The sequence below is a fragment of the Marmota flaviventris genome, chromosome 3 (genome assembly GCF_047511675.1).
Source record: "Marmota flaviventris isolate mMarFla1 chromosome 3, mMarFla1.hap1, whole genome shotgun sequence".
NCBI classification, from domain to species: domain Eukaryota; kingdom Metazoa; phylum Chordata; class Mammalia; order Rodentia; family Sciuridae; genus Marmota; species Marmota flaviventris.
The window spans coordinates 178,233,076-178,248,437 of NC_092500.1; the positions used below are offsets into that span (position 1 = coordinate 178,233,076).

The window sequence follows — 15,362 nt, forward strand, 5'->3', positions numbered from 1 at the left end:
AACACCCTGATGTCTAGGTACTACAGGGGCCTTAAAACCACATCACCTGTTCACAAGGCGGGGCAAGCCAATAATCACGTATTATGTTTCAACCTGCATAAAGAATTTTGCCTAAATGAATCTTATTCCTCAAAACAATCCCTTTGGGGGCTGGGGATGTGGCTCAGCGGTAGAGCGCTCACCTAGCACGTGTGAGGCTCTGGGTTCAATCCTCAACACCACATAAACATAAAGAAAATAAAAGTATTGTGTCCAACTACAACTAAAAAACAAACAAACAAAAACCGATCACTTTGGGATGCTTCTGAAAATAACCCTTTTGGATTTGCTTTCAAGAGCAGGTTTTAGAACCATAAAAGAAAATCAATTTGCCAAAACAGTCTCTTTCTACACACCCACATACCCCAACAAAGGACAGCTATTAAGTGTCAGTGTTAGTGTAAATACTTACAAAAGTAAGAAGTATTTAAGTACAAAATAACGAAAACCCTCTTGCCCCCTGACAGGAAGCTCTGGATCAAATTGGAAGTTCAACTATCAGTAATCGCTTAGGCATTCGCATCCTGAGTGTTTTGATGATTTTCTCTACCCTTTTGTTTTTCCAGATGGGGCTTTTTGTTTCTTTGGGCTCTTGTGACCGTATTAAACGGATCGGGCTCACGAGGTCTGACTTGTATTTGGAGAGGCAGATGGCTAGCCGGAGGCAGGCAGGGCTGCTGGAGGCTGCTGCCCCACGGCGCCTCGATTCTGCCCGGCTTCTGTCTGCTCTGCTTGGTCAGCTCCAGGCCGTGCCCCAACTCTGACGCTCCGCCGCCGTCTAGAGGGGATTTGACTCGGAGCTAGGCCAAGATCTGGACAGAAGGATTTTAAAAATGTATTTGGTTTGTAGAGTTTTTAGAATATGTAATGTGTGTGGTAAAGACGAAATAGAGTGTATGTAAATCAGAATTCCAGCCTGAGTCGGGCGCTGTTCCTGGGTCACTCTGTGAAATCTGTCTTGTGGCTCTCTCTCCACAATGACGGCCCCCAGGAGTGAAGCCATTTTCTCCAGATCAGTGTTGTTCCCGGCACCTCTAGGCCACGGCCGTGCTGGGCGGTTGGGAAGGGTCAGGACCCAGGGCCGGGCAGGGCCATGGGAGGTGAGGTCTGTCCATCCACAGGCTCCACCCAAACCCCTCTCCAAGGTGAGGAAGGCCTGAGCGCTCAGCTTGGGTTTCTGCAGCTGCTGTCCCCAGGTCCCCGCTCGCCTGGCAGTGACGCAGCCCAGCTGCCATGAGTGTCATGACTCACCCTTCTCAGCCCCTGTTCCTCCCCCACTCCCATTTTTTCTCACTTTATTGTGACAGAATCTGTTCTCTCTCCTTGGAACTGTACTTCAAACCCCTCTGGTACGGCGGTGGCGTTCCAACCCCCCAACAGCAGGGGAGCTCGCTGGGGGCACCGCGGTGTTTGGTGCTCCTCCTCTCTGCCTTCTCAGGCAGAGCAGCCAGCTGCCGCCGCGGGCTGTGTTTTATGGCCTCCCCAGGCCATGCATATTCATCGTTACATAAATAATAATGGTGCAGTGAAACATCAGGCAGTGATACTTGGTTTTAGGTGGTAAATCTTCAAAGGGGTAGATATGGTTTTCCATTAGCACTGAAGGAAATCGTGACATTGAATCCTTCACGTCCTAAGACAATTAGGGAATTTACATTAACGATTGATTGGCTTTACAGCAATGAATCATGTTGATGGATCTGCTGCCCCGAGTGGCAGAGATTGAGTTGGACACTGCACCGCAGGGGCCCCGAGGCCTTGCATGTCTGCTGAATCTCACTGCAGTCTATTTAGCTTCTATATTTAAAATGCAACCACCTTCCAAATGTCAGCACTTAACCTCTTTCCCTTGTACAAAACTTTACAAAAATTATACTTAATTATTTTAAAGAACTTGCTCATTTATAGATTTCATTCTGAGAAAAAATAAAGGCTATCCATGAAAAAAATGCTTCAAAACTATTATTGCAAATGTGACTTTGTAACACATGCAATTTGGAAAAGTACCAAACGCCTGAAGAGTGAAGGGCGCCTGTGGGCAGATGCACCACTCCTGGGGACAGGCTGGGCACACCTGCAGGCTTCCTGCTGGGGAGTCAGGAAGGGTGCTCTTTACCTGTTGTTGACCTGATGGTGGATGTCATGTTGGAGGGCGTTGTCCCGGGGACACATTCATCATCCTGGGAGTAACCAGCTTGGATGGCTCGAAGGTAACTGTGACTCCTTGTTCGGAAACATCCGGGCAGGTCGAGGGCATCCATGGCCTGAGATTCAACTTCACTAAAGACGGATTCACACACCGACTCGAATTGCCCATTGATCTCTGCTTCACTCATCTAGAACAATCAACAGCACATTTGATACCTGAATCCAGCAGGGTTATCCCAACCACATTACACAAGAATCAGGAAGACAAGGATTCATCCCACGACATTCACCTACGGTCTTATATTTTCAGCACAGCTAATTTGAAATCAGCATTGGAAATCTGTTAAGCTTGGGAAACAATTTATTGAGTTATTTCTTACAAAAACATGAAGATGCATAGCCAGTTCCAGAAGATGATGAGATTCTGTGGACCCACAGTCAGGCTGGGCTGTGGGCTGTGGATTAGCAGGAAGACCCAGAGCAGGGCACCTGCAAATCTCACACGGTGCCTGGCACAAAGCTGGCATTCAAACTGCTCACCCCTCCTCGTTTCCAACAACCCGTCGCCCTTCCGAGCCACTCTGCCCAGGCAGCTCTGGGTCGGGGCTGTGCAGCCAGACCACACCCCAGTACAAGCTGCCTTAGTGCTTTCTCAGGGTAGAGGTTGCTCTCGTTGTCAGGGAAACGCGTCACCAGGGGCACAGCCCCTCCACCCGCCTCGTCGCCACTGTGTGAGCCAGTGCAGGTGAGCGGGACGCATCCTCCGGGGGTCTGCATGGAACAGGTCATCTCAACCGCACCCCCAGGCTTCCCCCCTTAGCTTGAGGTGCTACATGTTGACTTCCTTTGATGGTTTAAAGATAAGCGATAATTTTGCAGACTGCGATCTCTTTCTCTCTCTCTGATGCTAAGGATCAAACCCAGAGCCCTGAGCATGCCAGGCAAGTGCTCCATCCTGAGCCATGCTCCCTGTCCACATCAGTCTTCCCACTGTGCTCAGAGAAGCACTGTGCTGGCCCGAGAAGCTGGGGTGTGGGTTTGGGGGTTCATGGGCTGCACCCTCAGCTCAGTCCCGGGGCTCTGCTTTGGAGACAGCTGGGGAAGACACGCTCCTTCCGAGGTACCCTGATGGATGCTTGTCCATGTCCCTGGGTCAGATCTGGACGGTTAAGTGGAAGTCCAAAGCGCTGAGGGGATGGGGAGGTGCAGCGGGACTTTGAGGCCTGAGGAGCTGGAATGGGGCTGGGAGCTCAGGCCAGTGCTCTGCTAGGGCAAGGGGCTGATATCAGCATGAACAGGTCAGCTCTTCCACAGGGGCATCTCTCCACGGGATGGACCGCGACTTTGATAAATGGCCTGTCACCTCCACGTACTCATACACCCACTAACATGCGTGTGCACTTGGGGGTGCTTGCCAATGACACTGATGGGTGGGGCTGAGTCTCCCTGCGACACAGCAAGAAGACAGAGTCAGAGCTGGGAGGGGGGCAGCGCCCATGGGCACCTGCCAGCTGCTCTGGCCACCCCTCCTGCCCGTCTTCCTGCCCGCCTGTGCCACGGCATGTGGAGCAGAGCTCTGGGGCTCAGGCCCCTTGCTCTCAGCCACAGGCCTCCAGCTGCCCAGGACCCGTCTCAGTGCCGTGCCCAGGACTGTCATTGCACTCACAACTCCCCCAGGCCCGCATCAGAGCTGAGCGCAGATTCCTCCACCCTGCAGGGTGCCCAGTGGCCTCCTGCCCCCGCCACCGCTCCCAGCTCCCCCTGGCCTATCCCCTCACTCCCCTCCTTCTTGACCCACCAACTGATGCCTACATTGTCACCCCTCAAACCCGTCTACCCCTCTTGCTTCTCTGTCCCTCTGCCCTCGCTCCTGTATCTGTGCCTCAGTTTCTGTTCATCTGCTCCCCTCCTGCCTCTGTCCCCCGATCCCCTCCTGCTTCTGTCCCCCGATCCCCCTCCTGTCTCTGTCCCCTGCTCCTCCTCCTGCCTCTGTCCCCTGCTCCCCTCCTGCTTCTGTCCCCCGATCCCCCTCCTGTCTCTGTCCCCTGCTCCTCCTCCTGCCTCTGTCCCCTGCTCCCCTCCTGCTTCTGTCCCCTGCTCCCCTCCTGCTTCTGTCCCCTGCTCCCCTCCTGCCTCTGTCCCCTGCTCCCCTCCTGCCTCTGTCCCCTGCTCCCCTCCTGCCTCTGTCCCCTGCTCCCCTCCTGCCTCTGTCCCCTGCTCCCCTCCTGCCTCTGTCCCCTGCTCCCCTCCTGCCTCTGTCCCCTGCTCCCCTCCTGCCTCTGTCCCCTGCTCCCCTCCTGCCTCTGTCCCCTGCTCCCCTCCTGCCTCTGTCCCCTGCTCCCCTCCTGCCTCTGTCCCCTGCTCCCCTCCTGTCTCTGTCCCCTGCTCCCCTCCTGCCTCTGTCCCCTGCTCCTCCTCCTGTCTCTGTCCCTTCTTCTGTCTCTGCTGCCCAACACACACACACAGCTGAGGGGGGACATGGGCCTCTCCCTTGGTGGCCTCCTGCTGCACTGCTGTGGGGGCTGTGGGGGGTCCTGTTCACCCCAGCTTCTGGGACTGTTGGACTGTGCTGGCAGCTAGGTCAACGAAGCTCTTCAAACAGCATGTCAGTTCATGTCCCTAGGTGTCCACAGAGGAATGCCAGGGCCGAGGAGTCAGAGTCTACCTCTAAGACAGAAAGCGCGAGTGTTGCTGCTCTGTGCCCCTGTGTCACACTCCTCTGGCTTCACCCTGAGCTCACTGACAGGCCGCTGGACTCATGGAGGGTGCTGGGAGGGCGGGCTGGGGCCTGAGGCCAGGAAGGACAGTCTTGGGCCTGGGCTGGGGAGCCTGGGTTTGCCCGAAGGCCAGGGAGGGAGACCCAGCTGAGGGCAGACAAGCCTGGACATGCCAGCCAGACAGCCAGGCGCCCAGGTGGGTGTTCAGAAATGCTCCACTGTCTTAAAACTGTCTGGACCAAGGCTTCTCGCCAGTGCCTGTCACTCTGGAGCCCTGGCAGGGTCTGACACTGCATCTCCACTGCGGATGCACAGTTCAGCCCACACCTACCACGGCTCCTTCTGGCTGCACTGTACCTGGGTCCCCTGGAGCAGGGAGCCAGCGGGGAGGGAGGGGGCCCAGCGCAGAGTGGAGACTCCTGTCCCTGTGGCAGGTCCCAAAGCCATCAAGACGACCTCTGCCCTCCGCCCTGCCCTCTGCCAGGGTGTCTTCTTTCCTGCCCCATGAAGGACCTGGGTCCCCTTGAGAGGGCATGAGTCACAGCAATAGCAGCTGCAGAGTTGCGAGTGTTGCTGGGCCCTCTCCTGACCAGTCTGTCTCTCCGGCCAGCAGGGGCTTGTCCTCTCTCTCCTCTTATGAGCAAGGCAGTGCTGTGCCCCACACCTAGTTTTGCTCCATCTTGAAATGCCACCTAGCTTCCTGCAGCCTGAGGACGAGAGGTCCCCGAGGGTGAGGACCGCGGGATGAGCCCACGGGGTGCCATCTTTCTGATACACCTTGGCCTGCTCCCTATTGGAATGCCTTTCGCATCACCTCTGCAAATACAGGTGATCATTCTGTTCTGTCCTGCACCTGAGTCTCAGGTTCCTGTGACCTAGGGCACCTGCCTTGTCAGTTGAGGGGTGGGTTCTGTGATCCATGCTACCGTATTGAGCTTCAGAGTGGGTCACTTTAACTAGCTGTTTGACCAGGTGGGATGGGGTAGCTATGACCATCCACCCAGTGAAGGGCAGAATCATTCCATAGGCCGAGCACAACGTGCTGGCTCTGTCCCCTATGGGTGTCAGCCTCTGGGTGGCCTCGTCCACCTCTCCTGTGGCTCTGCCCAGCCAGTCTTCCTGAGAGCAGGGTCTTCATGCCTCCCAGATGACCCCCACAGGGGCAAACCTGCCCATTTCTTGGGGTTTCCAAGAAAGCATTATTGTTGTTTGTGTATACAGATTTCACAAAGTAGAACATTCTTTCTTGTCACTGGGGATTGTCACCTCAGGCCGCACTCGGGAATTCAGAATTCCATGAAAACCTGACAGAGGCTCCCCTGAATGTTCCTCATTGGCATGACACTGTGACGTTGCCTGGCCACTCAAAACAGCCGCACACACTCTCCCAGGTGCGCGGCTACCAGGGACCACTGAGTCCACACGCAGGAGTGGCGGAGGGACCAGCAACTGTCAGAAGGCACAGTTAGGATTCTAGTTCTTTCACAGCTAGGAGAACAGTGGGCATTGAGGAGACAGTGTCACTGGCTTCCCTTGCCTGCCCTCTCTGGAACGCTGTTGTCACCGGACCCAGGAGTGTCCTCCATCCCTTCTCACTAACCTCCCACCTTCCTGACAGCACCACTTCAGAAACAATCAACTTGGGCTGAACGTGAAGTCACGTCGTGGACCTTGACACGGAAAGACATGGTCTAAACCAGCGGGGGCCCAGGTGGCTGCTCCCCGTTTCCCACTGCGAGGCGTCTTGCTGGATGGAGAAGGGCTGAGTAGATGCTTGCTGCTGACTCAGGTCTGCAGGTCCCATCCTGGGTTCACCAAGAACAAGATATGGAGCCGCTAGTGCGTGCTGAGTTTTCTCAAAACAGAGCGGGTGGAGCACTGGTGCTACTGGGGTTGGTGGCAGCCTGTGCCGAGTGACAGGCACTTAATTGGAACCTGCTTGCTGAAGGCAAGTCAAGCCAGGGGGGAGGAGGAGGTGGCTGCCACCTGCCAAGAGCCACTCTGCCGTCTGCGTGTGCCGTTTTGGGTCTCCACAGATTTACAAGCTGAGTTTTGGTGAACTAGCTACTAACTGAAGGGAAGCCGTCAGCGTTAAGAGCAGGCAGCCTGGTTGGCCACCCTCCTCTCAGGCCGAGAGGAAGCTGCCATGCACCCTGGACTCCAGCCCGTGCAGGCTTCAGGACCTCCTGGACCCCTCTAGGCTGCAGAGAGTGTCCCCAGCTCACAGGGATCACAGTGGGCGGGGCCTATTTCCCTTACCGCTCAGGAGTGTGGGGGTTGCTGCATGTAGCAGCAGGTGACCTGACTGAAGAGTCCTGGCACCTGGGACCATGAGAGCCAGGTCGGAGAGTCCTAGTCAGCAGTTAGCAATGGGTCTTTCCTGTCATCAGGAGAAAGAGCCAGGAAATTCTCTCTGCCACAGATGGAAGCGTCACCTACTTCTAAGAGAAAACCTGGCATCTAGGGTAAGCTAAAGAGGTTGACAGTCCTTAAGTTATGGACCAGAGACCGCCAAGAGAGTGTGGAGAGGAAGCTCCAAGTGCAACTTTCTTTCCTTTTAAATATATTTTTAAGTTGCAGATGGACACAATACCTTTACTTTATTTATTTTTATGTGGTGCTGAGGCTTGAACCCAGTGCTCATACGTGTGAGGCAAGTGCTCTACCGCTGAGCCACAGCCCCAGATCCCAGAGTGCAACTTCCCTCTCCCTGAGAAAGAATTGTGAATACAAAGACCATCTTAGAAGGAATCAAAAGTCTGTGTCAAAGACTCTCTTAACCCTGGCCAGCTGCCCACAGTCCTGGCACAGAACCCAGAGGCCCTCTGCTCTGAGATACACACCGCTGCTACTGTTCACTATTGGCATTGCAGTAAAAGCAAAGGCTGTCATTATTGAGTGCTTGCTGTAAGCTGGGCTACTGCCTAAAAGCACCCAACACCCATCACACATGGCCTTTGTTGCCCTGCTAATCACACTGCAGGAGGCAACCCAGCCCAGGATCTGTCATTCCTGCAGAGGAAAAGAGCATGTGGGGAGCGCATGTGAACACCAGCTCTGTTTTAATGGAAGTTAAAATTAGAAAGCCACATGTTTAATAAATACCCAGGCATTCAATTCCGGTTGGATGCTTACCACAGGGCAAGTGGCATTAACAGTGCCCACTTGCTTTTTTTGGAGGTTTGGCCAGCTCACTGCAGGGTGGAAGCCCCAGAACTCCTCACTCTTAAACATGTGAGACCCTAATCAAACATCACAGTTCTTTTAGCAAAGCTGAATGCTGCTCAGGAACCCTCTACCAGGTAGAAATGGACACTGGGAGTGGGCCTGGATGCTGCTCTGGGACCGGAGTCCTAGGTAGAGATGGACCTTAAAGTGGCCTCGATGCTGCTCAGGGACCTGGGGCTTAGGTAGAGATGGACCCTGGGAGCTGGGCTGTCTCTGGTCTGGGAGCAGGTGTCTAGGTAGAGATGGACCCTGGGAGCTGGTGTGGCTGCTGGTCTGGGAACAGGTGTCTAGGTAGAGATGGACCCTGGGAGCTGGTGTGGCTGCTGGTCTGGGAACAGGTGTCTAGGTAGAGATGGACCCTGGGAGCTGGGCTGTCTCTGGTCTGGGAGCAGGTGTCTAGGTAGAGATGGACCCTGGGAGCTGGTGTGGCTGCTGGTCTGGGAACAGGTGTCTAGGTAGAGATGGACCCTGGGAGCTGGTGTGGCTGCTGGTCTGGGAACAGGTGTCTAGGTAGAGATGGACCCTGGGAGCTGGGCTGTCTCTGGTCTGGGAACAGGTGTCTAGGTAGAGATGGACCCTGGGAGCTGGGCTGTCTCTGGTCTGAGAACAGGTGTCTAGGTAGAGATGGACCCTGGGAGCTGGGCTGTCTCTGGTCTGGGAACAGGTGTCTAGGTAGAGATGGACCCTGGGAGCTGGTGTGGCTGCTGGTCTGGGAACAGGTGTCTAGGTAGAGATGGACCCTGGGAGCTGGTGTGGCTGCTGGTCTGGGAACAGGTGTCTAGGTAGAGATGGACCCTGGGAGCTGGTGTGGCTGCTGGTCTGGGAGCAGGTGTCTAGGTAGAGATGGACCCTGGGAGCTGGTGTGGCTGCTGGTCTGGGAACAGGTGTCTAGGTAGAGATGGACCCTGGGAGCTGGGCTGTCTCTGGTCTGGGAACAGGTGTCTAGGTAGAGATGGACCCTGGGAGCTGGGCTGTCTCTGGTCTGGGAGCAGGTGTCTAGGTAGAGATGGACCCTGGGAGCTGGGCTGTCTCTGGTCTGAGAACAGGTGTCTAGGTAGAGATGGACCCTGGGAGCTGGGCTGTCTCTGGTCTGGGAGCAGGTGTCTAGGTAGAGATGGACCCTGGGAGCTGGTGTGGCTGCTGGTCTGGGAACAGGTGTCTAGGTAGAGATGGACCCTGGGAGCTGGGCTGTCTCTGGTCTGGGAACAGGTGTCTAGGTAGAGATGGACCCTGGGAGCTGGGCTGTCTCTGGTCTGGGAGCAGGTGTCTAGGTAGAGATGGACCCTGGGAGCTGGGCTGTCTCTGGTCTGAGAACAGGTGTCTAGGTAGAGATGGACCCTGGGAGCTGGGCTGTCTCTGGTCTGGGAGCAGGTGTCTAGGTAGAGATGGACCCTGGGAGCTGGTGTGGCTGCTGGTCTGGGAACAGGTGTCTAGGTAGAGATGGACCCTGGGAGCTGGGCTGTCTCTGGTCTGGGAGCAGGTGTCTAGGTAGAGATGGACCCTGGGAGCTGGTGTGGCTGCTGGTCTGGGAACAGGTGTCTAGGTAGAGATGGACCCTGGGAGCTGGGCTGTCTCTGGTCTGGGAGCAGGTGTCTAGGAGAGATTCCTGCCTGGGTGTGGGCCTGACAGGGATCTCTGATGGCACCAAGCACCCCTCTGTGTTCCCTCCTCTTTTTCTTATGGTGTGTTCTCTTTCTGGTGTGGGAGGTGCTTTGCCTCTGGGAAGGCAGGCACTCTCCTGTGTGCCCATTCCTCATGCCTGTGGCTCTTCTTACTGTATCTCCCGGGTTCAACTTGAAGGAAGCCTATGGCAGAGCCAGTCTCTGTTCCCGTTTTTTTTTTTTTTTGGGAAGGGAAGACTTAGGCATTCGGTCATCAGGAGACCAGGGGTTGTCTACTGGTCATTGCTTATTCAGAGCTAATCAATGTAAAGGGGACAGAGTCCTAAATGTCAGAAAGATTGATCTTAAAGTTCATTCATTCAGTCAAAGCTAGTGCCAGGCAGCACCTACACAGTGTGCACGTGAGACGCTGACCAGGGGTGCCGGCCATCACCTCCGCGGCAGGAGGCAGGGACGCAGCAGGACACACAGAGTTCCCACCTGGCTCACGCAGCTGGCCTGGCTCAGGGTGCTCACGGCCCGCATGTAGCTCTGGTTCCTTGAGCGGAATTTCGGGGAGTTGTAGTTGGCAGAGGGGTCCAGGCTGTGACCGCCAGGCACCTCACTTGCAGCTTGCAGGTAGCTCTGGCTATAAGAAAAGAGAAAGGAGAGAGGGTGAGCAGTGAGGTGCAGGGAGGGCGGGCAGGGAGGGCGGGAGCTGTGTGCGTTCCCACCAGGGTGTTCGTCTTTTGATGGATACCATTGCCGCATGCAGGTATTCTGAGATCCACACCCAGAAACGCGAATCTCCTCAAAAGTGATAGGGGAGGCTATTCACGAAATTGCTTTGAAACCTGACTTTTTATGGCCAGGTGGTGAAATTAGGATCATTTTACATTAAAATAAAAAAAGTGATGAAGCACTTATTATTCGTGTAGCAAAACAGCAAACTCAGCTCCTGAAGTTAAGCCAAGAGTGCTGAGAGCCTCATAAAAATCACGTGGCGTTAGCTTTTTGGCAACTTTACATCACTTGAAAAAATAAAAAAATAATAACTTCGGTTAACACTTCAGTTTTAAGTTATGCTAAAGGTCAGCATATCATGCAATGTGTGCCAAAAGAGTAGACCGAAGAATCCATCCATTGTATTACCACAATGACCACTGCCTTCCAAGTTCCCTTAAACATAAATACATTCTGGTTGGGCACGGAGGTTCACACCTATAATCCCAGTGGCTCAGGAGGCTGAGGCAGGAGGATGGCAAGTTCAAAGCCAGCTTCAGCAACTTAGTGAGGTGCTAAGCAACTCTGTGAGCCCGTCTCTAAATAAAATACACAAAAGGGCTGGGGATGCGACTCAGTGGTTAAGTGCCCCTGAGTTCAATCCCCCATACTATAAATAAATAAATAAATAAATAAATAAATAAATAAATAAATACCCTTTGGTCCTCCTTCTGGACATTTTGTAAAACGTTAAAAGTGTGGGAAGATCTTGAGGACCTTTGGCAGATAGAAAGCCAAACCTCGTTCAAATTTTTGTCCAATTTGATCTCTTTCCTTTCAGGTTTTACCTACAATTTTTCCATAGTGCATACACTTCATTTTATTTTGTGAAACAGTGGAGGACTGTGGACAGAAATCTGTAATCATCCTCTAATCATCCCTGTTTGGGATCATGATGGAATATGCAGTGGCCTGTATATAAAAATGCACATAAATTCTAGGTGAGTGACTCTGACTTCATCAATGGGTGCTAAAGTGTGTCCTTCTCCCCCCCCCCCAAATTAAGTCTTAGTGTAATTTGTGTTCTCTTTAGTTTTTGGAACTGAGGATTCTAACCCAGGTGCTTTATTACTGAACCACATCCTTCTTATTTTTATTTTGAGACAGGGCCTTGCTATGTTGCTGAGTTTGTTCTTGAACTTGCAACCCTCCTGTCTCAGCCTCCCAAGTCACTGGATTACAGGCATGAGCCACTGTGCCCAGCTCTTTAATTTACTTTAAAAATAGGATATCAGAGAAAAAAAATCGAACTCTATAAATTCAAATTAAGTGAAGCCTATTAGTTATAAATTCATTCTTCCTAACAAAAATAATTTTTTGCTTTAAAATAATGTACATAGCATGCTCCACCTTCTACCCCCTGCCCCCGAGAACAGAGTGGGGAGCGTGTGCGGGAGGGCTGTGCAGGGGAGAGGCGAGCTGTGCGCTGCCTGGCCCTGGGCGTGGGAGCAGGTGCGGACTTCAGGGCGTCCCGCTGACACAGGCCCAGCACTGTGGGGACCGTGGCTCCACAGCAGGCCCGGGTGTCACCAGCAGGGCTGCCCCTGCCCTCCTCCTTGGATCCCCCAGGCCACCTGAGGACAGGTGAGCAGGGCTGGCCTCCACCATCAGGGTTCCCTGGAGCAGAGGAATGTCAGGGGCTCTGACGTGGACAGGCAGACTCCCGGTGGCCCTGCCCATGACCAGGCCTGCTTTCTTTGCACGTGTGCTCCCTGAACACGTGTCGGCAGGGCACCGCTTGAAGAGACTGCCTGAGCGGTGGGGCAGGGCTGCATGGACGCAGGAGAGCCGCAGGGCAGGGTGGTGTGGGTCAGGGGTGGCCTTGAGCCACGAAGGCTCCCCACCTGCTCGCTCTGTCTTTGCAGGCGTGCGAACCTGCCCCGGCGTTCCCTCGAGGTCTCTGATCCCATGCTTTCGTCTCTACTGGTGGCACAGGTTCCTTATTTTCTCCAGGTTGACCTCCCCTGCCCATTGGGCCACCACCTCACCACTCCAACGTTCTCAGTGCAGAGGACGTGTGTCACCTGCCACCGCCTCCAGCAGGCGGGATGGAGGAAACCCTGGACTCACATCCTGCTGGTCCCGATGTACTATTTTCAACTGGTGTCTGGCGCTGGAATTGGTGGCCTCAGCTCCGATGGCCACCCTGTTGGTGGCCAGTGGGTGGCATCAAGGGAGGATCCACATATCTTGTGATTCTGTGTTTCAAATACGAGTTCTAATGTTCAGTGATTCTGTTTCAAAGTTGGGTGTGCCCCTCAAAGGGTGCCATTGTAGGGACCTGATACCAGTTTCCTGTTAAACACGACTCACGTGGTCAACTTCTGCTGATACTGCAGTGAGCCATTTACCCCTCGGACCAACCCACCAAAGTGGGTCTACAGCCCTCGCGGTGAGGAGGCAGAACCCGAGGGCCACGGATGCAGCGCCCCATGCTCCAGAACTCCCGCCCTTCCCTCCAAGTCCACAGTTGCCAAGGCGTGACCAGGGAGCCCAGGCCTCTGGCCTCTGTTACCCAGCCCAGTCATCCCTGGTGCCGGACCCCAGGGTCCTGCAACCATGGTGTGTTCCTGCGGGGAAGCCAGGCACACCCTCCATGCTCTTTGTCACCTCTAGATCACGGACAGTCCCCAACATGACACTGCTGTCGTCGGAGGCGAGGCCCGCTCATGCTGCGGGAGTGGCAGAGGACATGTGTTACCTGCCACCGCATGTGCCTGGATCGAGCAGAGTGCTCAGTGTGAGGCCACTTCAAGGTTTGGTTTTTGAACTTTCTGGAATTTTCTTTTTGAATATTTTCTACCTGTGGTTTGTTGAATCTGTGGACATAGAACCCAGGTATATGGAGGGCTGGTGAATGTTTAAAATAGTTTTAAAACCTGCTTTAGTTTCATGAGGCTTAACAGGTTTTTATTAAAATCATTAGTGTTTTATAATGTGGTGTCGTAGAGGATCAGTACCCTGTCCATCACAGAGCTGGTGACTGGCCATCAGGAGCCAAGGTTGGAAGCCAGCCAAGGTCACAGCGGCCAAGTCAGGTTCCCTCGCCCCTCAGGAGTCCCGCACATCGGGAAGTTGCCTTCCAGCCACCGAGTGATTCCCTCAAGGTGGACCTCTTACTTTGCCATAGCAGTCGTCGGAGAGTAAAATAGCCTCCCACATAGATCTGTTGGTAGCTCAAGAAACTTTACAAGGAGACCAGAAAGCATTTCTAGAAAAACATGAAAACACTTTTTTTTTTTCCTAATCTTTGCCTTAGAAATGCTGCCTGTATTCGATGGTCGTCTGTACGTGAGACTGGAAGCTCATTTTGGAGAGCTCTGAGTGAAAAGGTGGAAAGAGAGCGGAGGTCTCCCAGCGTCCTGCTGTCCTCCACTTGCAGACTGCCCAGAGCTGTTTGCTGAGTCCTGGGCTCACAGATCTCACCTGTGACTTCAGAGCACCGTCAAGATGGACCCACCCCCAGTGCATGCCCAGGCACGTCTCCTGGGCAGGGGTTTAAATGACTTCGAGCACAGACACAGGCCCCCTCTGTGGTTCTGTGCAGGTCACCCAAGGAGAAAGTGACCTCAAGTTCTCCACACCAGTGTGCTCTTCCCGAACACAGAGGCCATTTCATCTTGTAGCCTGCACCCACATGGAAAGTCCAGCTTCCTCCAGGGCCTCAGGTGGAGAAGGGAACCCTCGAGGGCCCTCAGATGTGTGCCGTGCCTGCTCCGCCATAGAGAGGTCCTGCTGGGTCTTTCAAGTTCCCACTTTGGAGGGTGTGGTTCTTCTGCATGGCTTCTGTGTCCAGTCCAGCTGCCCTTTGGCCTCTAGGAGCCAAGGGTAGATTTTCCCCTATCGATCCCCCCCACCTGACTGTTAGTGCTCTGCAGCCCCCTCCCCACCAGGCCTCCCCCCAGGCTCAGGAAAGCCACACTGCACTGGCCCCTCTCCAGGTGACCTGCCATGTCCCTGTGGGCCTGCTTGGAGTTTCTGAGCAGCAGCCTCCCTTCCGGAAAGACCCCTGCTCCCATGACGACTGCCTTCTTTGAGGTCATGGTATTTGGTTGCATCCTGGGGTGAGGGTCTCAGCATTGGAATCTGCGGGTTCCACCTACCAGCCTTGACACGTATGTGCACATTTCCACCGCGTCCTCTGCTGCGCCCTGTGCAGCTGCACCTGGCTCCTGGGCCCGGGAGCTCAGGCCACCCACGTCTGAGAACACTGTCACAGGTCCCAAGCTTTCTCCGTGGTGTGAGGCCAGGTCCTGAAGGTCCCAGGAGGATGTGGCACAGCAGTGCTGAGGGATGACCCGCCGGCTGGGTGCTGGGTCTGCTCACCATCTCTGCAGACTTTGCAGGAGAAGCTCAGAACCGAGGAGAGATCTCGGAGAATCACCTCACTTCCTGCCTTTCAGATGAACCCCCAGAGGGGCCAGGCATATGAGCTGCCTGGGGACCAGCACCTGGGTCTCCGGCTCAGCTGCCCGGCCCCTCCTGCTCCCTGTCTGCTCCTTGGCACCTCCTCTGCTGCTCCAGGGCTTACTGGTTGGCTCTCAGCGACTCCTCCAGAGGAAGGCAAGAGCCCCGAGTCGCGCTGGGGCCAGGAGGCACATGGTGTGCAGAGAGGCAGGTGAAGGAGCACACCAGGCCGACGTGGACTTCAGACCAGGGGCAGCGTTTCTAGTATCAGCGATTCCCTGAGGAGGGGGAGGGGTGGGCAAAGCCCCAGACTGTCCAAGACACTGTGCAGAATGCGGGGAGCCTCTGGGGTCATCAGGCATTTCTGAGGGGACAGCAGCAGAAGCACAAGGACAGTTCTGGACAATGTGTCCACTCTCAGGAGACAGATGGGCCCTGA

At 54.6% G+C, this 15,362-nt stretch overlaps 1 protein-coding gene across 1 annotated transcript in view; it reads right to left on the reverse strand.

Annotated features, from left to right (window-relative positions):
• Dlgap2 (DLG associated protein 2) overlaps window positions 1–15,362 on the reverse strand; it is a 589,656-nt gene that overhangs the window by 35,217 nt on the left and 539,077 nt on the right. The window contains exons 8-9 of the mRNA XM_071610646.1: window positions 10,235–10,382; window positions 2,156–2,375 (exon numbers count right to left, since the gene is read on the reverse strand). Of these exons, the coding sequence (XP_071466747.1) occupies window positions 2,156–2,375; window positions 10,235–10,382 (368 nt within the window). The remainder of the gene's footprint in view (window positions 1–2,155; window positions 2,376–10,234; window positions 10,383–15,362) is intronic.